This window comes from Dipteris shenzhenensis, chromosome 15 (assembly GCF_047967505.1).
Source record: "Dipteris shenzhenensis isolate YYH24624 ecotype China chromosome 15, Dip_SZ_1.0, whole genome shotgun sequence".
NCBI lineage: Eukaryota > Viridiplantae > Streptophyta > Polypodiopsida > Gleicheniales > Dipteridaceae > Dipteris > Dipteris shenzhenensis.
In genome coordinates this window covers 18,504,418-18,530,136 of record NC_141610.1, presented here as the reverse complement: position 1 = coordinate 18,530,136, position 25,719 = coordinate 18,504,418, and the positions used below count along the sequence as shown (strand labels likewise).

The 25,719-nt window shown below is 41.6% G+C and overlaps 1 protein-coding gene across 4 annotated transcripts; it reads left to right on the top strand.

The window, feature by feature from the left end:
• The first annotated feature begins 6,928 nt into the window (after positions 1–6,928).
• On the top strand, positions 6,929–23,843 carry LOC147893489 (MADS-box transcription factor 23-like). 4 transcript variants are annotated; one of them, XM_087385826.1, is made up of 8 exons: positions 6,929–8,129; positions 15,540–15,618; positions 15,997–16,046; positions 16,156–16,255; positions 22,818–22,859; positions 22,987–23,028; positions 23,138–23,310; positions 23,498–23,843. In XM_087385826.1, the coding sequence occupies exons 1-8, from the start codon at positions 7,948–7,950 to the stop codon at positions 23,613–23,615; spliced, it is 786 nt and encodes a 261-aa protein (XP_087241952.1). In that variant the 5' UTR covers positions 6,929–7,947; the 3' UTR covers positions 23,616–23,843. The 4 variants fall into 4 exon arrangements, with proteins under 4 accessions (XP_087241952.1, XP_087241950.1, XP_087241949.1 ...); XM_087385824.1 differs by having other exon boundaries at positions 15,985–16,046; positions 22,993–23,028; XM_087385823.1 differs by having other exon boundaries at positions 15,985–16,046.
• Positions 23,844–25,719: the final 1,876 nt, after the last annotated feature.

The window sequence follows — 25,719 nt, the reverse complement described above, 5'->3', positions numbered from 1 at the left end:
CTATGCTCTAAGACCTCCACATGTCGAGTTGTATACCTTTGGAATCTTTTAGATTGCTCTCAGACATTCGCTGGTCCAGTTGTGTTCTTTATTGTGGCTTGGAAGTAATGATGACATCTTAAGTTGTGAGAACATGCCTGTTCTCTACTACAAACTGCAACTACTCAATTCAAATGCCGGTGACGACATAGGTGGTGAGAACATGAGCTACAATTAGTGCACATCTTTGAAGTAGTGCATGAATCCTAGTAGCATGCAAACCACGTGCTTGGCTAGCATGGTAAAATAAATTTTGTGTGATATGGGATAATCCCCTTGTGTGATGAGGCCCTAAGGCAATTGCTACCCTTGTGTGATATGGGATAATCCCCTTGTGTGATGAGGCCCTAAGGCAATTGCTACCCTTGTGTGATATGGGATAATCCCCTTGTGTGATGAGGCCCTAAGGCAATTGCTACCATGGGTAATTTGGAGGGAGTAATCCCATATGCGGTTGTGTGTATGTGGGGACCCAAGACATAAAGGCATTGAGCCCCTTAAATCTCATCCCCTCACAAGATCTTTTGATGGATTAGGAGGGAGGGGTTTGGGGACCAATGCACCCGTCGCTCCCAGTGTGACATTGTGGCTTTACATTCTCTCATTCTTGCTACCGAAAAATGAGTGAACATGTAGATCTCAAGTAGATCAACGAACATGCGAATGTGGCAACATGGGGGGAAACTCTATACATCAAGTATTATTAATGCACCTCGTGCAAATAATAATGTTTTAAAATGACCCTTTTTCTGTATAAACCCCTTCTGTAAGATATTTTTGTAAACACTTATGATGACCACTTTGCACCATTTTGTTTGCCGTGCCAAGTTGCTTGCATCATCCCTTTTGCATAAGTGCTCGTGTGGCTTTGGAAACTGACTTAAAATATTGCATTGATCTTCTCTAGAACTGGCATCATGTTAGTAGGGGGGATGAGGAGGAAGCCAACTTTTCACACTCCAAAATTTAATCTTTTGAATTTCAATAGACCTTGTAAGGAGATTGTATGTCCAAACTTTATTAATCCTTTAAGACAAATCATGTTCCCAAATAAAACTATATTCATTAGAAAACTCATGTGCCCAAAACAAATATATAAGTGGAAAACTTGTATTGATGTGAGCTATCCACTAAGCCCACAAAATAAGCATTGGTTAGTGCATCCAACATGTTGAAGGCTTGGTGAATCAAAAAACTTTTACATAAGATCATAAACCCTATGGTGTAAATAGATATGCATTCAGTTCTTGCATGAGGCACATTGCCTCATGCATACAAAGCCTACTCAAAACTGTAGCCATATATGATGGTGTATCTCAGTCTTGCACTATAACAACTCTTCAAAAAACACCTTGTCCCCTTTCACACCCCTCTCCTCACCCAAGGTGTTGAGCAACACCTTGGATACAAAATGACTTATTGTAGAAATCACGCTTTCATTTAAATTGTTGTAATGGGTTTTATTGCACCTAAGGTGTTGCTAAAGATGTTGGATGCAAAATAACTCATTTCACAAATCATATTTTTTTCTTGATTGCTACCCCCCCCACCCTCTCAAAACACCTATATGCATGCAATAAAGGGACTAAGGGGTTTGAAAAAGTACAATCTTTGTAACAATCTTGAAAAAATGTGATATGTGCAATGAATTGTTTTGCATCCAATGAAAAAACATGATATGTGCAATGAGTTGTTTTGCATCCAATGCAACAACTTTGTGTTTATAGGTACACAACAAGTTGGGATTTATGGATTTTTGGTGGAAAAGAAATTGTTCCCCCCCCCCCCGGCCCGCCCCCCCCCCCCCCTTGCCCTCTTCCACCAACAAAGGCCCGGTGGAGGTGGTATGAGGGTGGGGTCGGGTGGGGTGGCAAGGGAGGGGGTAGAGAAACGAAATAAGACTTCACTCTTCCCCCTCCCCCCAAAGGCCCCCCGACCCCAAATCCCCCACCAAAATAAAAAGAAGAAGGCTTCTCCTGCTCCTCCCCTTCTCCTCCCAATCACAATCTCTCCATGTCTTCTCATCCCTCTCCATACATCGCAATCTCTCTACACTATGGTAACACACGTGTATGCACATGGAAATGTTTTAGGCCTCCCTTTATCTGAGGCATATATGATGAATGAAGGGAAGCAACAAAGAATGTGCAACATCTTCATGCTACCATTAGGTTCTATTACTTCTATGATTCTCTCTCTTATTCAAAAGCCACATTTGCAAACAAGCATAATATGCTTTATACTTTGAGCTTTATGTTCGTACCATCAAAATTGTTGACCCTTTGGATGGATCTAATATCCTTGTGTAATCTTTCCATTGTGAAATAGAAGAGTACCATTATACATCAGCTATATGGATGAGATGTCCATTGCAAAGTGTGTGAGTTTACGCTTCACCCATGAAGCTTAGATGGGCATGGAGTACACTAAGGACTTTGTGCATGAAGAGATGGGTACCTTTTGTTGGTGATGATTTTGAAGCATGGGGCCTCCAAACAATGGTCCAACCACTCGAGAAGTCTTATAGGATACATGTCTCAATCTAATTCCCTAATGTCAATGTCACTTTACATATGCAAGGCACAACTATGGAAACTTGTGCATGTACACAAGCAAACAACAAAAATTTTTGATCACAAGCTACTCAATTAATGTTTAAAACATGGGAGCAAGGTCTCTCTCTATATACTTTACAGCACATATTACAATTTTACACTTGTACGTGGATCCTAGATATAAAGTGGCAGCATGACTATCATGCCTTAGAATGAATCCCGGATGATCTTCGCATAATCAACTAATCCACCTCAAAGTGGGAGGTCATTAAGTTTTTTGTCCATCATTGTCGTGGCTTGGAAATTGCAACTGGCCAAGTTGAGAAAGGAGTGAACAAGCTTAGTCCATTTTATTTATTTTGCTTACTCCTATCTACAATGTAGCCTGGTTGGAATCCATGGCATTACTTGTTACAATACATGGGAGCCTAGTGTGGTGAAACATCTTGCCCTTTTATCACGATCAACTCCCAACCATAGTGCTTTTAGACTACATGACTTGAGCCCTTTACATTTTTTGGAACTTAACAATTTAAAAATGGTTAAGGGAACATTGGGTCGTTAGGCTACATGATATAAAATACTATGGTTGTCACGTTTTTCTATCTCAGTCCTGGTCGGTCAACCACATTATATCTAAGGAAGGGCCCCATTAGTAGATAGATTTACTCACAAGCAACCTGACTACCATCTACATATCCACTTGATCGAGGAGGAATTATAATTTCAAAATTTCCATCTTGGGTTGGCTGGACTTTTTGAGGTAGTGGGAATGGAAGCCCCTGACGATATGCATAGGCATGCTCCCTATTACTAATAAGGATATTACCTTGAAGGTGAGATTGTGGAGAATGTGGGGCGCTTCAGACAATTAATAGGCTCAAGCCTTTGGCTAAGGCCAAACATCATGATCCATTATCTAATGAATTGGGATGGATTGAGTATGTAGCCACACCTTCATTTCTAAGTGCACACACTAAGTCAAATGGGAGGCTTAATAAAGTGCTAGCTCGTTCATTTGGTAAAGTATATTGCTAGCTTTGGCACCTATAACATTCTCGACTATTCATAGCGTGAAACCGTGAAACGTGTCACTTCAATGCTTGCAGGCAAGGTGCCATTCCCCACACACTCCGTGTGAATGAGGTGTGGCTAGTATGTTTTCTTTTTTAGGAAGTGTCATAAGCATTTGTCAAGTGGGCACACGTTACGCCGATAGGAGCTTGACATGGAGAGCTGACAGTCGATTAGACAGGCAAGGAAAATATCATACGGTCGTGGGGACCAACAGATAATTAACAAGCCCATCGAAACGGCTATGGTGGAGGAGACAATTAATAAGGGAAGGTGACTCTGCCATCTGCTGTGTCGATTACGGTTTACAGGGATATCGGTTGTAATTTGTCATTTCAACTCTAAGAAGATCCCGGGCGCGCATTGGCGTAAGAGAGCCAGGGCAAAAAAGCCTGCGTAGAAAGAATCCTTGATTTTTGTTTGGGATGGGCAATGCACTGATGCCGTGATAGATCTAAAAGTGATTGGGAAGGCAGGGATGGGACTCGGGCCTAGCGAGGGAGGTTGATCAGTTCTGACTCCTGAGGTCGATTTCTTCAAATGGACGCCAGGAGCTTCATGCGTCGCGTAAATGAGAAGTTGAAACTTCGTCTGTGAGAGACTGGAAAGCATGGTTGCTATGGACGACGCTTGGGATTGGGTGCACCTTTCATCATCCTTCCGGTCTCGAGTATCTGGATTCGGCAGTCGTAGAAACCAACAAGCTTTTAACGTTACCTCGCTGCCGGAATCTGTTGCCCAAGGAGTCCGTCTCTGGCGATTGGTCGTTTCAAATGCTTCATTTCCATCAAATCGATTGATAACCACGTACCTCTCTCTCGTACAGCGATCCAGATCCGACTGCCCACACACATGATTCTGTCTCTTCGACTCAGCGCTGCAACGTCCTTGGTGTTTGGTTTCCCATGACCTCCGCTACGGAGCGGTGTCACGACTCAGAACCAATATAGTGCTCAAACACATGATTATACTGTCCACAACTCACTTCCCCTTTAAGACCTCAACGTCCCGTCTGAGAGCTATATGGGCTTGGTCTCCTTTGAGTCTCTCGCCCCCCTAGGCTCTTACGGCGTCCTACCCTCAGTCGTTCACTCAAACACGCACAAGCTCCAAGTACCGATCAGTACACTACAATATCGAAACCGTGAAATACCCTCTGGGCCTCTCCTTCCCCAGTAGTGGAATTACGGGAAGACGGTGTGTGGGTGCACCGTGCCACTGTGGGCGTTAAGCCCATATTTGTTTCCTGTACTTCGAGGATATCGGGGTTTATCAGGAATCAGGATTCAGGACTTTCTCTCTCTCTCTCTCTCTCTCACACACACACACACACATGTGAGGCAAGTTTCTCTTAGTTCTAGTATGTTCCCCCTCTCGATACACAGGCATCTTTATCAGGATTCAGGACTCTCTCTCCCTCCGTCAAACACACACACACACTACACACACACATCTTTCTCTCTCTCTCTCTCTCTCTCTCTCTCTCTCACACACACTGACACACACATACTGTTGTCCATCTCGCATACCAGGCAGCTTCCCCACAGATCCCTCTCTCTCTCTCTCTAGGCCCACAGTCTTCTCTCTCTCACAACACCAATTCGGGCACCAAATGGGCCTTAAAGCGTATCGTTGCGGGCATGTGGGTGGGGAAAATTTTATAAAAATAAAAAACCCAAGGATGAGACGGGGACGGCGAGCAGGACCTAAAGGGGGAAGCAGGTGGGGTGGCAAAAGCGGTGGGGAGACCTAAAGCCGGAAAAGGATGGGGAGACGAAACAAGCTTCAATGTTCATCACACTGGATCACAGCAAGCATGAGAGCAGAGGGAGGGAGGGGACCGAGGAGGGGAGCTCGTGAGGGGCGGTGATTCTAAAAGGAGCGGGTCTAGAAAAGGAAAGGGCGAGCGAGAGGTTCGAGAGGGATTTGATAGATTTGGGGGCGGTGGGCGGCGCCGCCCGATTTGGGTGGCCGTAGAAACAAATCTAGTGAAAAATTTTAACCAAATCAGCGGCGCTGCCCAATTAGCGGCGTAGCTTCCACTTCCATTTTATTTATCATTACCCCGACCTTCTCTAGATCGCCCGCAATAGCGACCCCCCCCAACACTCCTCGGGTTTGCTCCTTTCACCCAACCTTAACCCCCGGCCGCCCTTGCTCTTCATGATAAGTATGCATTCCCTTGTCGAAGGATTTCCTCCATCTTTTTGAACAGCGATTTTTTTTCCCTTCCCTTTCCCCTCTTTCTTATTTCGGTAGTGCCACGTCCCCACCACACACACATCCATCTAGGCTTTCCCATCACGCTCGGTTTGAGAGAGAGAGAGAGCAACCATCCTCTCTACCGCGTTTCTTTTCCGAAAACCACATTTGTGTCTCGTTGTATGGCTGTGGCTATCATTTACCTTCACACCTTGTGTGGCTTGTTGGAAATTAGAGTTGCCCATCTCACCCTCCATAGTGTTTGTTGGAAATCAGAGCTGCGAGTGACCACCCTCTCACCCTCCGCAAATGGTTTCTTGTCGACAGATCGCAAGCCTTAAGCTCTCATGGCATTAAAGATGACCCACATGAAAATCAATGTCCAAAAATTTTCACCTCTGACACAAACATCAAGAAGTAGCTTCGGAGCTTCTTTCACATGAACCGAGTCCCAGTGAGCATTATTGGAGCTCAAGGGTGAACTTCGAACTTCTTCACAAACAGTAAATGGTACTCCCAAATTTTTCACCAACCTAACAACAAGTGGCTCGATAAAAAATGCCTAATAGGGCTAGGAGCCGAATGTGGGAGAGGGTCACATCAACCTTAGTGAGGCTAGAGAGAGTCAGCAAAGAAGATTAGGCAAAGCAAAATATCAAAAGGGGGTGGGGTGGATTGAGACAAGCCAATTCAAGGCAACCAAGAGGTGGGGAAAGTATGAAAAGGGAAGGCACATGTGGGAGCTTCCACAAGAGGAAGGTGCACCATACAATTTCGAGATGTAATTGGGCAAAGGCAAAGTCAGCAAATGGCAAAGCTGCAAGGCCCATGAGGCGGCCTCTCTTTTGGGGGTTTCTCCTTTAAGGGAGGAAAGGACGACAATGCCACAAAAGGGGGGTAAGTACTAAGGACTCTGACTTTGGGGGGAAAGAAATAAAGGCAAAGAAAGAGAGGGTCAAAAGGGTAACGATGGTTAAGTTAAAGGGGTTATTTCCAAAATGCGGATTATGCTTCTCTTTTAAGGAGGCTGTGTGTTATCATTGGGCAGCCATTTCTTCTTCTTCGTCTAAGTCGTCTTCTTCTAAGTTCTTCTTCACGCACTCTTTGTGTGTTTGTCACTCTCTCCTTGGATCTCCTGCGCATCTCGTCAACTTCTCTTGCCCTCTCAATCCACCTCCACCTTCCTTCTTTCCTACCTTCTTTGCTCGCCTCACAAGCCTTTCTTGTCCCTCCCTCATTCCTGCGCAGATCTGTTTCCCCCGACTCCTCCAGCCCTCCAAGCTCTTTAGCCGACGAGCAGCAAGAAGAAGTAGGCCGAAAAAGCAGCACAAGTAGTTACAGTGGTTGTAGTAGAAAAAGAAGCAGAAGAAGATGAAGTATTAGTAGAGTAGAAAAAGAAGAACGAACCACAACACCACCACGACCACCACAACAACTTTGTCATAGCTCAACTGCAGCAGCCTTCTCTGTTTTCAGCTCAAACTTCGTTATTCCATTACAACACACTTGTCTGTCTCTGTCTCTGTCTCTGTCTCTCTCTCTTCTCAGCAGTTCCTTGGAAACCACCTCTCCTGTACGCATTCGCCTAACCTTCATCCATAGCTTTGTCCTCCTCTATCACCTCTTCCCCTTCTTCAGTCGCTTCCCCCTTCTGAGTGCTGTCTAAGGATAGATATCAGCTTGCCGTGTTCAATCTCTGGATGCTTGCTTGCTTGTTTGCATCGCTACCCCTCTTACAATTGCCGCCTCCTTCATCGTCCGGATTCACCTTTCTCCTCCTCCACCATCACGCCTTACCGCTCCTCTCCTTTTCATCTCACCCTTCGTACTCCTGAGTCCTCATGGACCCCCGTCACATGCTTGACGTCCTCCGAGAAGCTCTTTCGTCCCTTAGCCTTTCTAGACCATCCGACCGCAATGCGCCGCACTGCCACTCGACTGCAAGCGTGTAGTACAGTCGGAAATGTGTTCAGGGCCGCGCCTATCTACTTTGTGAACTATCCAAGCAAAGAAAGGTTTCGGTGAAGGTCTTGAAGATAGCGCTGAAGATTTCCTTTTACATTCTCCATTATACAGCATGGGCAGAGGGAAGATTCACATCCGCAGGATCGAGAATTCCACGAGCAGGCAAGTGACCTTCTCGAAACGTCGTGCCGGGCTGCTTAAGAAAGCACACGAACTCTCCATCCTTTGCGACGCTGAAATTGGGCTGATCATTTTCTCAAGCACGGGAAAGATGTTCGAATTTGCGAGCTCCAGGTATGCGCTGAAGTCTCGTATCTCAGTTTCACTTCCAGTAGAATGTATAAATGTCCATTTTTATCCTATTCTCCATCTTCGTTTGGCGGACACCCGTTTAAAGAATGTCAAGATGTGAACGATTTTGTTGCATGGAAGAGACCATTTGCGACTTCTTTCCTTTTTAAGCCTCACTCCAAAAGCCTGTCTTACGTAGAGCACGCGGAATAAACGCATATCAGGAATGGCTCCAAATTATCGAGCAACCCTGAGCCTCGGAATCTCTATTTCCGAGCATTCCGCCCAAGGATCCACGTCCTGTTATAAGTCGTCAGATGAAGGGCCTTATTGGTTCACACGAAACTGCGACCAGTGTGTGAGCCCTGCGCAGTAGGATCGCAGACCTTACCTTCACCCGAGCACAAGCTGCGTCTACAGGTAATGCTTGCAGCTTTATCTTCGTTCCCGGCCGTCTGATGGGATCATAGGAACAAAACTGATGGCTTTGTTGAAGATCCACGAGCAGACGCTAATTTTACAACGGACGCCCAAGCCCCGAGAAGGGAACTGCTAGCCCCCTAGAATTTCTCATTCTGCGACTCAAATTTAACGCAAGCCCCACGTATCGTCCAACGTCAAGCACAAAGTGGTGGGAACTGCTCGTTACTGTACCCTTCGTAATGATGTCAAGTGATCTCAGTTAACTGAGAGTCAGCGCTGTCTCAAACCCCGCAAATGTGTGATATCCGAACTTCCATTTCCGTTTCCCAAATCGAACGTACTCCACTTCCCCTCTACTTAGTGAGCTTTGCAAAGTTTGCATATAAAATGCCCTGTTTTCCCATCTGAAGTACTTGCTCTTAAGTCTCGACAGAGCATTATGGAGACAATCCAGTTTCTAACAGGTAGCAGAATAGTGCATTTCGTATCATCCCTCAGAGCTATGGTTCTTTTGCTCGCAGTTGAGCGTTACTGGAAACTCCTCTTTCTCATATGAAGAACAATGGGTAGGTTTGTGGAAAACGAATGAGGATGGTGGTGGGTAATTTTGATATGGTCTCTTAGCTTCACTGCTTGTATTTCCAAAAGTAGCAGCTGATGTCAGGCGCTGTACAACGAAAAGTATTTGATCATACTAATACTGATAGAATAGCATGAGATCAACCGACGCCTGTGTATTTTGTAGAGACTGTAAAGTTGATAGTACTCAATACCTAATGGTTTATAGAAAAGCACCAGAAATGAAGCTCGTTATGGTGAGCCTCGCCCTCAATACGGTTTGTGCCATTTGCTTTGAAGAAGAAACTTTGAACGCCCTGCAGAATTTTATTAATTTGAGCTGCATTGCGCGTGCTTTTGGTAGTGATAACACAAAGTGGGGATGTCATAGCATGGCTTTGTCTAATGTTATCTTCTTTCATATAACAAAACAAGGAAGGCTTTTTTGACTTATCCTTATTGATCCTGCATTTAGTTTGGCCAAGTAGAGGGAGAGTGGCTGGCAAAGAGCCTGTAGTTAGTTTGGCCAACTAGGGGGATTGTTGTTGGCAAAATCGAAAAGCTTCTTGAAACAAACTATATAGAGTAGATTGGTTCAACGTGTCTTCTTAGCTCACATGGTTTGGATAGCTTTCGTCATATATTTTCTCACTTCAAATACTTTGAACTTTAGATTCAAAGATGTACTAAAACCTTGGACAAGGCCTTTACCAGATGTCAACTATGTAATCATAGGTGTTTTACTTTTACATAGTTTCGAGTGACATATGAAGAAGGTATGAAGATGATGGTGATGTTGCTAATGCCTCTCAGTCTTTTCCAATGCTCATTGGGTACTAGTTCTTGTTCTCATACATGTGAGAACTTGGAAATACAAGGGCCATTTCCTTCCTTGGGTATCCATGTATATGTTCCTCTTAGAATGCCTTCTAGATAATGTGTGGACAAGGGAGGTTTTCGCTTGCCAGATGTTTGGCTTGGACAAGTGTAGCACGTGACATGGCTCTTATGATGGGGCGATGTGATCTTTAGGGGTTCATTTTAATACACATACATCATAGCATCTAGATTTACCGAGAGGATTTTCATAGATTGCTGTTCATTAAAGCAATTTCCAAGGTTTGAGAGTTCAAAAAATTTGTGATTTGATAAAAGCGACTGAAGGGCCTAAGATTATATACATGGTGTGCATAGCGTTTAGGAAGTGAACCCAAGCATGTACCATTGTTTTGTTTCATCTATAAGGGGTTGTGCCCTTAAGGACTAGCCCCCCATATTTACAATATAAGTCGGCATGTTTGCTTTAAATTTTTTATCTTTTATTTAAAGGGGTTGTGTACAATGCAAACTAGAACACACATGTTAAACATTGCTTGTAGGAAGTTCACCCAAGCATGTACCATTGTTGTTACCTATCCCAATAGAATGAGGAGTGTAGTGGTGGTCACTTGCCAAGACTGTGATGGTCACTCAAGAAAGTATATTTTACATGTTAAAATCTCATGGAGATCATGTTGGAACAATTGTGATTGCCAAAATTCACGTCTTAGGGTCAGCATGGCAATGCTTCATATTGTAAAGGTTTCTGATTCTCTTTGAATTAGTCCCATTTTTTAGTTTGCTCATAATAATATTGATAGGATAGCATGAGATCAAGCCAAAATTTAGATGCATGTAGCACCAAATTTCTAAAGGATTAGCATGGCAATGCTTTAGACTGTAAAGGTTTCTTATGCTACTTTCAATTAATCCAATTTGTTTAATTTGATTATGATAACCTCAAAGTTTTAACAACTTGTTTTTGCTATCAAGAGCATGTTTGATCTATGAGGGGGGAAGCTAAGCTTATAATTTTTTTTCCTTAGTGACAAATCAGTAGCAAATAGGAGTAATTAGTCATATAACTAGTTTTATATTCTTAGTCTTGTACCATTGTGGAATTCACATTATCATGCCTCAAAGCAATGTATAATGTGTACTTGTTGCTACGTATAAGTGTTTCTCCCATCTACTACCACTTGTTTATTAGTCATCACTCAAAGGATTTACTTATATTCATTAAATTCATTAAAAGCATTCATTTTCAGCCTTAATTAATCAAGTCCACTATTCTTTTCTTAAGAAACTTAGGCCCAAAAAGTGATTGGTGTTCGTAGTTGTCTCTTATCTCTATAATCATCTCTTGAGAGTGTTATTATGTCTAAGTTGCACATAAATGATATTGCTAGTTTCAAGGCCATCTAGATCCTCCTTTCACTCATTCCTTATACTTTTTAGAAAAGGCCCCTCCCTTAAGGAAAGAGTTCTCATGCAAGAGCATCGATAGCCACCTGGTTTCATGGACTATCTAGATCATTGAAATTCAATTTGAATATTGGAGGGAAATTTTGTTGACTTAGAATATGCTCTTCATGATATTTTCTTTATAGTCGCACATGGCGAGCTTTTGGTAGATCCTTCTTTTACTCATTGCTAGTTATATTAGAAAAGACCTAGGCTTACTATGCCTCCTTTCCAAAAAGAGTTCTCATGAGTTTCACCTCCACTCATGGACTAGAAATCTAGATCTTTGAAATTTAAACTTTGAATTTAGAGGGAAAATGTGATGGCATGAACTTTCTCATTTGATGTCAAAAACACCTTGTGTTGCAACATCATGGAAAATATCAAAAAGAGTATGTTCCACGTCTTTCATAATCTTATGTAGATCAATGAAATTCAAACTTGATTTCTTGCAGCAAAATATGGCAACCAATTTTGTAATCTAAAGTCAGAAAGCCCCTCATGTGCAACATCATAGAGAATATCATGAAAGTATAAGCCTTTTATTGTTCACTATATGTCAAATACATTGTGACAACACTTTGGCTTTCACAGGTGAAGGCCAAATGTTTTATCTTGTACACATACAAACATTAAATTGTTTTATGATTTGCATGAAATCCAAAGTGTTAGCATTCCATACATTCCACATTGTGTTGATGATAGAATTCGAATGTACTCTTTATGCTATCTTCAAAGATGTAATGGGATGTGGCTTTGATATCAACCATGGAAGTTCCATGGTGTCATAATTTTCCATCCAAAATGATTTGGATAGTGTACCTCCGCATTTGTGTTGCGAATGTTAAGCATTCAGTATGGTATTTCTATAGGTACTTAAATACACAACGTTGATGAGCAACAAGACTATTGGCATTTTATGGGTTATTACCCATGAGTCATGAAAGGACATCGCTCATCCTTTGGTGTTGCCTCATCCTTCTCTCCTTACTTTCCCACCTCTCCATCTCTCTATCACCTCTCTCCCCCTTACATCCACCTCCTCTCTCACCCTCTTACTAATTCGGGTTGCCTCTTGGAAGTATATTGAGCTTGTGGAGCTAGAGGGAGGTAAAGCAAGATTTGCGCAATCTCCTCCTTATGGTTGAGTGATTCAAAATAATTTCAATCAGTTTGTAATAAATCTATTTACTTGTTTTAGGGTTGTCTTTCATTGTGTTTTATGCTTCTTGTTTGTCTAGCTTTGTCGACTATCTAACCATAGCTCTAGCTTCTAATATCCATCTAAGATCATTCCAGTGCTTTCATAAATCAACTCTCCTCTGCATAGAAGGTGGTAGCAAGGGCTGCCCTTTAGCCGTCAAAAACCCCTTCCCCTTTCACTAGGCCTTCGAGACCTCCTCGTGAGACTCATATACCTACCTACAAGTAAGGTATCCTTGCTTGCTCCAAGACATCGTCTTACATTGGAGTGGACAACGGGAGTAAGCAGTAAGGTTATATGTTATGGAGGTAGGGATGACATGGTCTCTCAAATGCATGAACACCGACTCAAGTGCATGTATACCAACGAAGATCTATTTAGTCATGGCCTACTAGTAGGACCAATACCCCTTCTCACACTTGATTTTTGAACATGGCTTGCTAGCAAGGTGGGTACCCTTCTTATGTAGGTTTTTAACCTCTTTTTGACATGGTTTGCAGGAAGCCTTGTTAGTAGGGGGGATGCCTTAGCCTCTCCCTATTGGCATTGGTTAAGGGATTAACCAATAGAGAGCCTCTCATCCATTGTATCTCCCATTCAAGAACGTCCCTTGAAATGACCAAGAATGGCTTGAATGGGAGATATATAAGCAAAAAACCCTTTAGTGGGAGATTCATAACATTAAAATAGAGAGCCTCTCATCCATTGTGGGCATTGGTGTCAAGTTAGCGAAATAGTTGCCTAAGGTTAGTGGCATGTTAAAGGCAGCTTCCTAAAGAAAAGAGTGGTGGTTAATTATGAAAGGCCTCTGGTGGAGAAGGGGAGGAGTGGAGAAATTAAGCACCTTGGAAACAATGCCGTCTTCAATTGAGTCCACCCCTCCTACCCACCTTAATCTTTCATCCCTTATCTTACTCACACACATAAGCTAATAGGAATTTCATTTATTTAACTAGTAGGGAAACATACCCCCTATCGTCTCTCAACTAAGTCTTACATTGCCTTACTCATCTATACTTCCCATCTACCTATTCTAAAGGCCCTTGATCTCAACAACGTATGCCATGATAAATATATCTTAAGCGAAGGAGAAAGATACGTGAAAATGTCTTTATTTTTCAATTGAGAAATTCAATTGATTTCTCCAGTGAAAGTATCCCAATTAATCTAAGGTCAAAGGAATAGCTTTGAAATTTCACATGAAACCTTCTCTTTCACTCTCTATGACTCACAGGGACAGGCACTAACAGAAACTTCAATATTTAACACGTAGGAAGACATACCTCCTATCAGCTCTCACCTAATTTCTTCATAAGTTTGCGCATTTATACTTAACCATTTACCAATTCTAAAGGCCCCAGCTCACTGCACTCCATTTTCTTTCTGTGTCATATCATGTTTATTGTTTTTTGAGTATTTTGTCATCAAAATATTTGTCAATCCTTTTTGGAAGGCAAGTATGCATGGGAAGCCATGTCATCATCACAAAGTTTGTATGTGAAAACTGGAGAGTTTTCAAAAGGCTACAACTTTGACACTATAATTTATTTGATTCAACTGTCTAGAGGGTGAAATAGTGGCAAAAAGATAATGGAAAAGGACTTTAGAGTGTTTTCTTGTTTGGATTTTTGTGTCAAGTTTTAAAATGCACGTTTGAGAGCCTAGAACGGGGGATTTTGGCAAATTGGGATCAAGTCGGGAATTATGGAGAATTATAGGATGGTCAAAAGTCATCTTATTGCTTATCTTCAGATTCTTCACTCTTTGAGAGATATGGGTCTTCAAAGATGGCTGATTTTTCAGTGTGTTTTTTAAAACCTTTCTGAATGGAGTTTGTGGATCTATCTTCAAACTATGAACTAGATAGATTGATGTGTGCCTGGGAAAAAGGATGATTTTGGAAAGAAGCGCAACTTTAATCGCCTCACTTTTCAAGAGATTCACACATGGATTTTGATGTGAATCAAGAGGGAGATCTTGACAAGATTTACATCGAGAGTAAGATCAAGGTTATGAGACACAAATTCAAGATGGAGACTGTGATTCATTTTCACCTAAATAAAGGCCTTTTCAATTACCTTTCTCTCTAGGTTAAGATATATGTATGAAATAATTTGTTAAGATAAGCGCAAGGTTTATGCCAGTTAGGTAACAAAATTCTGGGAGAGAAGGGGATTCCAAACAGTATGGAAGTTATTTGGAAAAATGGTCATGATGCATGAGAAGATACAGAGGCGGAAGCTCAGATCAATGCCTTGGTTGAAGCTTTAGGATGTGGAGGTGTTCTGCAAGACAAACCTGAATTTATCCGAACATTGAAAAGGCTATGTAGCTTACGATTGTATTTAGGATGAGAAGATAGAGAGGCGGAAGCTCAGATCAATGCCTTGGTTGAAGCTTTAGGATGTGGAGGTGTTCTCCAAGACAAACCTGAATTTATCCGAACATTGAAAAGGCTATGTAGCTTACGATTGTATTTAGGCACATATAACCAGCATAAGCAACTGAACATTGCACGTATCTGATCATCGAGAGTGGAAAATGAACACGAGACCGGTTTTTTCAAGTACGGACTTTTTGTTTCTAATAGTCTGATAATTAAATGGAAGTGAACAGCGCAAAATTTTAATCAGACTTACCAGGCCAAAAAAGTTATCAGATTTCAGCTTCAAGCAGCGAGGCTGGAAGAGCTGGTCTCCAAGTGTTGGTTAATTGGGCTAGATTTCGTAGAGCAGGCCCCTGAATGAGAAACCCAACTGCCTGTTTAAGCTACTTCAGATTTTTGGGCTGTTTGAACAGTAAAATTGAAGGTATTGCCGTAGTACGCATGCGTTACCAAATTCGAGCTTCCATGCTGATTTTTATGATTTTTATATTAATTGCGAATTCATATCCGCAGGCCTGGCTGCTAATCTGTTTGCTGTTGTTTGTGTTGTATATGGAAGTATGAAGACGATTATCGACCGTTACGTGAAATGCGTGGAGGAAAAACAACGTGATGAACCTACCGAGAAGGATGGCGACGTAAGAACTCATGTCATTGTTGTTCCTTAAGCGTTGGACGTTAATTGTGAAAATTTGTTTCTTTAGGCTAGTCTTTAAGCAGCGATGTCAAATATTAAGATTGGCATGTAAACTTGAAAGAGAGATCACTTATCGAGTCTGCGAGTGGCCGTCAATGTCGTATAGTCGTGCTTTGCGATTGCTACAATATTGCATTGATATGATCAAAGCACCATCAATTCGTTGTCTTAGTTCCCCGAAGTCATCACATACAGAACATCGTTCGTTGTGCACATGACTTGAGAGTTTCATCCTTTATAATATCGAATTGAATCGGAACAGTTATGTACTTATGCGCACGAGCAACATACATTGGTTGATTTGCAGTATTGGGTTCAGGAAATCGACCACCTCAAGCAGCAGATGGACCGTTTACAGTCAACGTGCAAGTAAGTACATCATAAACGTGATATACGTTGACAAATAGTAATCTACTAAAAATTGGTGTGCGTGTGCACGTTCTACCTTTTCTGAATTAGCGGCAGGAATTTTTTACAGGCACATGTCAGGTGAAGACATTGCAACTCTAAATTGGAAGGACCTGCTTCAGCTGGAGCGACAACTGGAGATGGGCTTGAGCCGAGTGAGAACTCGAAAGGTCAACACACTTCTTCTCCACTTTGTGCTTGCTTTCTGACTATGTCATTTATGTCTACATATAGAGCAGCTTCTATTGACAAATCTTTTGCGCACAATTTTTTCAAAATTACTGACATTCCCGCTCGCCATGAAGCGGACAAAATCTTTGCTCAATTCATGGACATTTCTACGTAGCAGTAATGTATCAACGTCAATTCCTAATAGTCGGAAATCCAGTGTTCCAACCTTCTTCTCCAAAAAGATCGGCTTCAATTGAGAAGCTCAAAGTAGGTCCCTAAAATCACCCTTTGTGTTCATGTTAGCCGGAACCAAGCTCTGCAGATTGTTTCTCTATGTGAGCAAACAATGGAACAAGGACGGAAGCTGACAAAAGCGAGAAGACGGAAGAATGAATGAGACAAGTGTGCAAAGCAATTGCGTGCTGGTATGGCCATCCATGCGTCCTTTTGTAAGAGGAGATGGGAACAAGTCAAGAAGGCATCTAACTAATTAACACCAACTAAATTACTCGGAGTTTGTGCTAGGCCAACGCCAGTTTTGAGCAATTCGAAGTGGTCCACGTCGAATGAGGTCGCGGACATAATGTTATTGTACATCAACACTCTTGCTACATTTGTGATAACAAGCATTCTTGCTTAGACAAATGCAGTCATTGTTGTTGTTGTTGTGAAGAACGTTGCACTTGAATTGGATTCCAAGTTCTTGGATTCAGGTTCCTTCGTTGCATGGTAAACAGAGATGTACCATGCAACATAGATGTACTCAACTTCGTGAAAGGACAGAGCAATGGATTTTTTGTTTAGTATAGGCCTACGAGATCGGTCCACCTATTGGGAGGTAAATGTGTGACTGTGCTAACTTGCGCATGGCGGTAGAGATATGGGGACGCGTGCAAGCCATCCCATGTATGAGGGATCGACAAGGTTGCGATAAGGGACGCATTCAGTTTCCATCTGTATGCGTTCTTCGTATGTTCGCCAATCGAGAGGTTAGTCAGTTCGACGTTGGGATCGAGTGGCTTACTAATTGGAGGGTAGTTGCTCATGCTGTACTTGTCCAACATGCACACACAACACTGTTGATGGAGCCATGTTTTCCCACGTGTGCTATCCCTATGGACGGTTTAGATCATTGTAGAGGATGATTTGATCGTCTACATACAGTGCGACGACTGGAAGAATTGCGAACGTAAAAGGTTGGATCGTTGTAAGAATGATGAAAACTTTGATTCGACAAATAGCACTCGATTTTGATGTACCATGACCTAGATGGCCTTTTTGAGTCGGCACGTTGTCCTTTCCACATGTGCAAAGCTTGGTGGCAATTGAAGATAAATTTCTTCATGCAGTTCTCCATGGAGGAAAGTTGTTTGGACAGCAAGTCCATCCATCCAGGCTGTTTTTCAATTTGAACACCCATTTGCTGCCAATAGCCTGGCATCCCAGAGGTAAACAACATCCCATGTGATGTATTTTGAATAGCATGTGCTCCTTGAAGATTGGAGGTCTCTACGGGCATAGAGAAGTGGGCGATGAAGACACTATCATCCTCCTATCATCAAAGCGGACTGGTGGATTCTAAACCCGTGTGGACAGTCGAACTTTCGAGGTAGGGTTGTGATAGCTATGTGGGGAATCTCTAGATCAACATTGAGTTGAATCTTGGAGTTGCTTCCTGCTCCAAGTTTGTGCTCCTAAGAGGCCATCGTGTGGAGGGGCATGTGCTTTTTGTCGAGATGTTGGATTGGCGTAGCTACATCGTGGATGAGATCAAGCGGTGGACCCAAGGTGGAAATGTGAGAGTAGTCATTGACTAATGGACGTCGCAATTGTGTCGGCCAACCCTACGTGTGGGGAAATGGCACAGTAATGTTGGTGGCGTTCTTGAGACATCATTGTCATTGGGGGTGAATATGGTAGCTCATACACATGGCTGCCCATTTGATATCAAAACACGAGAGTTTTTGCAAGTCTTCTGGGTTTGTTTGCAATCCAAGTATCCCTTTTCTTTGTGCTGCTTGGAAATTTCTCAAAACTCCAAGAAAGCCAAGATTTATTGCAGCTGCTTGTGAGACTACTTTGACGGATGTCTCTAAATGGCTAAGCTACTACTTCAAAGCCATGTTGTCTAGTGTCCATGAACTTTGGAGGGTCCTATTAAAGGAGGCAGATGTCCCTTCGCACTCAAGCTAGATTTTAAATGACTGTGTAGGAGTGATTCCTATTGTAAAAAATTTTAATTCCTCTCAAAGCATTCAAGAAAAAGAGTGTCCTATTCTCCTTCAAATGTATGATTTTACTATGCTTTACACAAAGATCGAGCTGGAAGGCCTGAAGTTTGGAATCAAAAAGCTAGTGGCTGAAGTTTTCAAGCTAAGATTTGACAAAGATAGATGTAAAGTGCTAAAAGTTGAGAAAATAGCTTTATGCTATGACTTTTTGTGGCTTAAAAAAAAAGATCATGACATCGGTTCTTAAAAAAAAGATACACAAAGGTAGTAAATGTTGAAGATGTTTGCTCTTGGAGAGATTTTCTTTTAGATAATCTTTACATCACCATAGGTGATTCTTTGTTTTAACAAATTATAGGAATCCCTATGGCCACTAATTGTGCTATTGGTTTAGCAAACTTTTTATCTTTTCTCTTATGAATTTGAGTTTATGCAACGTCTTATTTCTATCAATACCTGCCCTATCATTTACATAAGGTTAGCCAAGTTAGGCGTTTTATAGATGATTTATTTGTACCAAATCTTCCTGATTTTCAAGACTTTATGTACAAAGACGCTTGTGCTTTTGGAGAAGGAATCTATCCTCATGACACTTGTAAACTGAACTGCTCTTCAAGATGGGATTCGTGTGTTTTCTTAGATCTTAGACTTTTTCAATCTACCATAGGATTAGAGGTTGATATATACGATAAATGTGAACAACCTGAATATAGTGGTTTACACATTATAAAAAAGCCTCACATTGAAAGTATGGAGTCATTTCTTCCCAATTCTATAGATTTTCTCGCCTTTGTACAATTAAGGAATCTTTTATATATATAGTCATTCCTTCCCAATTCTATAGATCGTGCCTTTGTACAACTAAGGAATCTTTTATCACTCAATGTAGTAATTTAATCACTTTACTATTACATGAGAGGTATAATCCAAGAAAAATAATGAAAAAAGTATAGGAAAAGTACGTACATTCTTAGATATGAAGTCTTTATCTATGGTGTATCGGTCTTAGGTATGTTTAGAATGATTGATCATAAGTTGAAAGCAAAAAGCAGGTAGCTGAATATAGCTCGTTTATCTTTTAGTTTCAAAAGAGAGTTTGATTGAGTATGCTTGTGCTTTCTAAGTTAGGAATGTAATTTTGCCTCTTTGTAGAAAGCGATACATAAGTGTAAAGGGTCCATTTAGTTTTTCATGTTTTAAAGAAGAGAGAGAGAGAGAGAGAGATTTTATTCATGTTTTTTGGAAGATTTTGTTTCTTGACTTGCTTCTTTATTTTTGCTTAGTTACCTTCTTCCTTTCTTCTTTATTTCTTGTTTTTTTTCTTTTGTTTTGTTTTGTTTTTTGTTTTTTTTTGTTTCGTTTTGTTTTGACATATTTTAGTAAGCACTGCGTTTGCCCAAGAGACTCCGCAGGTCTTTAGAAACCCAATATAGCTGCTTATGCTTGGGCACCGATGACGACACTTAGCACCGATGACGACATAAGTGTTGCTTTGCTTGCTAAGTATGTCTTCCTTTTGTTTTTCATTAAAGTTTTTGTTTACCTCTATTTTTTCTTCTCTTTCGTTTTCTATGTAGCTTTTTTGTCTTTAGAACAACAAAATATCTACATTTGTATGATTGGACATATTCTAGTGTTACAAAGGTATATATATTTATCTTATTCACCCCTATAAGGCTATATATTAAGTATTAATTTGAAACGTATCCGATTCGTCCGAAAAGTCGAAACAAAACTTGTCGAAATGACAAAATAGACAAAACATTTCTTGTGACTATGCTCTTAACAAAATTGATTCGACTAGAGGCTATGGTATTTTCGCTTGTTTGACCTAAGACGCTTGATGCGTCTAGCAGTTTAATTTTCATACATCGCTTTTAATACCTTGAGCTTTTCAAACCCATCATCTTTGTGTTTGATGAATAAAATGAAGATGAACCTAGTGCAATCATCAATACAAGTGATAAAATACCATGATTCTCCAAGAAAAGGTGTCTGCAGGGGTTCACACATGTCAGAGTGGATTAAGCCGAGTTGGTCGTCGGCTTTATTTCCTTCGTGGCGTCTGAATAGTTCTTTGTGATCTTTTCTTGAGATGTAGTCCTCATATAGTTTGAGGCGGTTGTCCTTCCAGATACTGAAGTCATCTACCAATAAGTGCATGACCATTTCTCGAGTTTGTGGGTGCTGATGTGCCAAAAGAGCTGGTGCCAGAGTGTGTCATATCGAGCCTTCGCAACAGCTTCAAAGGTAGTAGGTGTAGCGGATGGATATGTTGTAATGGCATTGAGCTTGTAGAGTCTCCTACTGCAAATTTCAAATGCAAAAATGTGTCAATTATGGTAACAGTAAGCATTGCCCTCTTGGGGATCGAACTTCCATTCCCTAGTGTCGAGGATGACCTCTAAAATCAAGTCCTTGGCAACTTTGGGGACCTATAGCACAGCATGAATAAGGGCTTGCTCCCTCGTGGGCAGCTAGAGGTGAACCATGCCTTTCCTGAAGGCACTGATGGAGCCTTTGTTTATGTCCTTTCCCTTTAGAAGGTTTGTGTATGAGGAGAAGGCACGGATGTCGAAGCACATGTGGCAACTAGCACTAAAGTGCCAAGCAATCTCGCTCTCTTCTCATATGTTCCTTTAAATGCAAATGCAAACTCCACCTTGGAGTCATCCGTCGCTTCAAATGCTCCTCCTAAAGCAGAGCCACAAGTGTGATCTCTAGTTGTGTAAGCTAGATATACACGCATCTAGTCTTGCATTTTCATATTTTCTGAATGCTTCCGGTAGTGTCTGGCAAAATGCCCTCCCTCAATATAGTAATACCACATACATTCTGCCCTATAGCTCTTGACGTGGCCAATGCATTTAACGTGGATCAGTCGTTATTGGGTGGCTTGTTTGTGTGTTCCCATCGTCCCAAGATGGTAGACTTTCTTGATGCCAATGATGGGTCCTCCTAGGGGGTCATGCTTTTTATCCGAGATTCCATTTGAAGTGGATGACTATTGACTTTTGGAATGGTGATAGTGTCCCCACAGCCCTCAATCATCATGATCTGTGGATCATAAGAGGTGGGCATGCTGTCCAACTTCCAAGATCATGGAGGCGAGTTGATTTGTCGGAGCGAGTGTGCGTCCGTATTCCAATTGAAGAGCCTATCCTTTTATCTTTTCGAGGTGGAGCAACCATGATCCCCTTCAACTTGAGGGAGCTCAAGGCTTGTTGCAATGTCAGAGTGTTCCCTGCATTTCTCTCTTCGTAGGTTTCGCATAGCATCCCCCAAGCCTCTTGCGCGGTGTTGCATTCTTGTACCTAGCTCGCAGATATATCCCCTTCAGTCTAGCAAATGGTCAATTTAGCTTGCCTTTCCCTCGCTCGTAACGTGACAGACTTCGGGATGCGAATTGTGGTGAGTCTTGTGGTTGCAGTTCGTGGATTGACTACGGGGTAGTTCCCAAGGTAGTAGAACCACTGCCATCTTGGTAGGCATTAGGATGGTGGATCCATTGACAGCTTCTTCTACAGGATGCTTTGTTTCCTCCCTAGTGTCAATCTCCTCCTCAAGCACCATGCCAATCTGCCATTTCCATAAGCCAAATTGGTTCCTTCAAGGCGTTCGACCATGCAAGAGTTGAGGAGGGCGATGAGATCGAAGGCCATTGTGATTTTAGCAGGTGGGGCAAGAGGATTGGCCAAAATCTAGATTTGGCATACTAAGGGAATGAAGTGATGTGTCATTTGGCGACGATCAGTAAGAGTATAGAGTGGGCCCAGAACCATTGTGAGCAAACAATAGAACAAACACAAAAATAGACAAGCAAGAAGTTTGAAGAATGAATGAGATGTGAGTTTGCAAAGCACCTATGTGTTGGTATTGCCATCCATATGTCCTTTTGTAGGAGGAAATAGGTACAAGGTAAGTTTTGATCTGAGAGTCATGTGAAATGACCCTTATCTTATAAATTTATCGTGAAGGGGCGCATCTTTTAAATATTGCATTGGTAGAGGCTTGCTTTATTTATTTATAACTGCAAGTAGGCTTTTGCCTTGGGAAAGCAATTGAACATTGATAGTAGTCCCTTCAAACAAAACGAAGTTCGATTTAAATCCTACATTTCAATAAAGAGCGCACACGTGTAGACAATGGAGAAGCTGTCAACTGATTAGAGGCCCATGGTTCTCACATTAAATTATAGCGTTTTATCGTGTTATTGTAACCTTCCGCCTCTTTTTACTACGTGGGTAAGTTCCTAAGCTCTTTTCAATGTCGCAGCTCACGGGTTGGTTTTGGACTTGTTTTGACATGTGTTACATTTTACGTGTATCAGGATCAGTTGCTGATAGAGCGTATTCAAGATCTAAATCGAAAGGTAAGGAAGTATTAAATGGCAAGTGCAATGCTCAGTGGTTGCTATCTCGTCTCTTTGGGCATGTGTCTGAAGACCTGTTACGTTTCTTGGCTCTTGGCTGACTCGTAATATTGATTGAAAAACCTAGGAACAGTTTTTGTACGAGGAGAATAAGAGCCTGAGGAAAAAGGTAAATGGATATTGTAGCATTGGGGAATGTCATACAGATCTTGCAACCAATTTCCGATTAAGAAGGAATTTTAAAGTCATAAATTCTTCGAATATTGTATATATTGTAGATCTCCGATGTCCAGGACATGATGGAGGCGACAACTCGAAACGACAATGCCCAACCAGCTTCCACCGCCACGGATCCACCAACCTCACCATCACTAGCATTGGCACCATTTCTGGTGCAACCTATCCAGCCAAATTTACGGGATTCGGGCAACAATTCCGTGACTTCTTTACAGTTAGGCTAAGCCTCTCTTTGGCTTCATGTGGCAGAATGTTTAATTTAGTGAATAGGAAGCTTTTATGTCCCACGTCGTGCCTAGCAGGCCCCGTAGTGTGTGTTGCATTGACAAGAGGTTTAATCTTAGGTGCTCTGAAGTTCAGATGATGGTGCTTTTACTTGTTTATTTTCTTTATATACGTAGGTTGTTCGAGACGCTGCCTGCACAGTCCAATGGAAGATCGTCACCTGAAATATCAGACACAAACGATGATCCACCAGAACAACACCCTCGGGACTGGATGCGATTGAACAACAATTAATCAAAACCCAAACGAACATAAAGCGACGTGGGAATATATGTTCGATAAGAAACGATACGCTGGATTGAGCCTGATCGTCATGGGGTACACTGATCGACAGCTTACCTTGTAGAAAGATAACCCAACGTCGGTCTGCTGATGATCAGATAGTTTCGGCCTCCTGTGTGAGCTCAAAACTTCTCGGACGTTTCTGTAGAAACTGCTTCAGCGTTTCCAGCATGGTTTAGAAGCTTCGTCAAGATTTTTGTAGCAAACTGGTCCATCGTTTCCAAAACGAGTGACATTGCACAGTATCAGTATACGCCTTGTCCATCATCTACGTCACGATCCCATCCAATCGCAGGGAAATCGACATGTTTGAACTGTCGCCTGAGGGACTGAGTCATGTGTTAGCCGTGCCTGACGACCTTGGCCTGACTCCGTTTGTTTACTTAATGCTTCATCCCACTTCAGAGAAGTTGAGTTAACGTGTGTGGGGCTTCTGCTGATATATGCTTTGCCACCAGAAATCTTTTCTTTCATATGTTCAAAGCTTGAGAAAAAAACGTTGATAATACAGGAGGGATTATGCTTGAAGTTGTTGCAGCTTGTCACTAAGGTAATATGGTCTATATACTCTTTTTGTTTTCTATATTGTCTTTATGCAATTCACAGTTACGCATCAACGTGTTCATGACAAACAAATCCATGTTCTTCTTCGACATTCGGACTATGTCGTCCGGCTTCCTGAAGATTCTGTTGTTGGTAATTTATGACATGTTAACATAGCCTGAATATGTTGTTGGTAATTTATGAGGCGTTAAGATAGCGTGGATATGCCCAGGACTCTGAGCACGCAGAAAGGTGAAAATGCATCTCCTGTACTTGAAAATTAGCAACCAAGATAATTCCATAAGACGACCAAATGTACAGACTAAATTGATAGCTCACGTAAGTTGTGCAATACCTCATTGTCTTGATTTTTTTCATATTGAACAAAGCAACGTAAGCATTTACAAGCATTCTTGCATGCGACTTCGCTACAAATTTTTCGAAGCGCTTCAACGGTAGTTGTCAGCTATGAGAAGTTGAATCCTTGCAATTGAGGGAGGGAGGAAGTCGATCGGCCCTTCCTTGTGATGTAAGATGTAAGTAATTGAAGTTGACATTAACAAGTTGGATTCTTTCTAGAGTTTGAAAATATACTTAACATGAGCAACAATGACAATGGTGAGCACAGATATGGCTTAAAATTCAAGCCTAAGAAAAAAGATTATTGTTCAATCTTTTCTTCCATATCTTGTAAGCTTGAGTAACAATGTGAAAATTTCACTAGGTCTTGTGACAGCCCTCTCTTCACCTCCTCTTCAAACCTCACCCTTAGATTGTGACAACCCTTAAAGCCCCTCTCACAATATTCTTCTATCATAGTATTCTTTTAAGGCTCTTGCACAGTTCTCATAATAAGACAACCCAAAACATACACTAAGGCTTGCCTTTGGCATGCCAAAAAATGCTGATAATGCAGGAGGGATTACATTATATATTGTGTGTAATCATGACAAGATTGTCACTAATATTGGTTTGTGCAAATTTTAAAAATTGTAGGGGTAAGCTCATTAGTAATTATGAAATGTTTGGCCTTGATATATGTTGTATCCATGAAAGAGTTGCAAGCATGAGATCACGCATGGGTTAAGCTCATTAACCAATAATAAAATGTATGGCCTTCGTATTCCAAGCATGAGGTCACCCATAGGGTTCAACTGATTCAAATTTTACCATTTTAGGTTGTTTACACACTTAATATACACTAGCACGATATCACTGGGCAACTCCACAAGTATAGTCTACCCTCCCCTTCTCCCCCTCCTCCCCCCCCCCCCTCCTTCTCTCTCTCTCTCTCTCTCTCTCTCTCATATGATCATGCTTGGTGCTCCTCAATTGCATTGAATAGGAGCCTCAACAATCTTCTATAGCTCTTTTGCTTGCTGTAAATCCGATTCCAATTAAAACTATAAAGCAAGTTACCGAACCAAAGTACTATCTTAAAACATACTTACTATATGCTATACTATATATATATTATATATTAAGGAGAGAGGGAGGCAAGCCCTTGCCACGT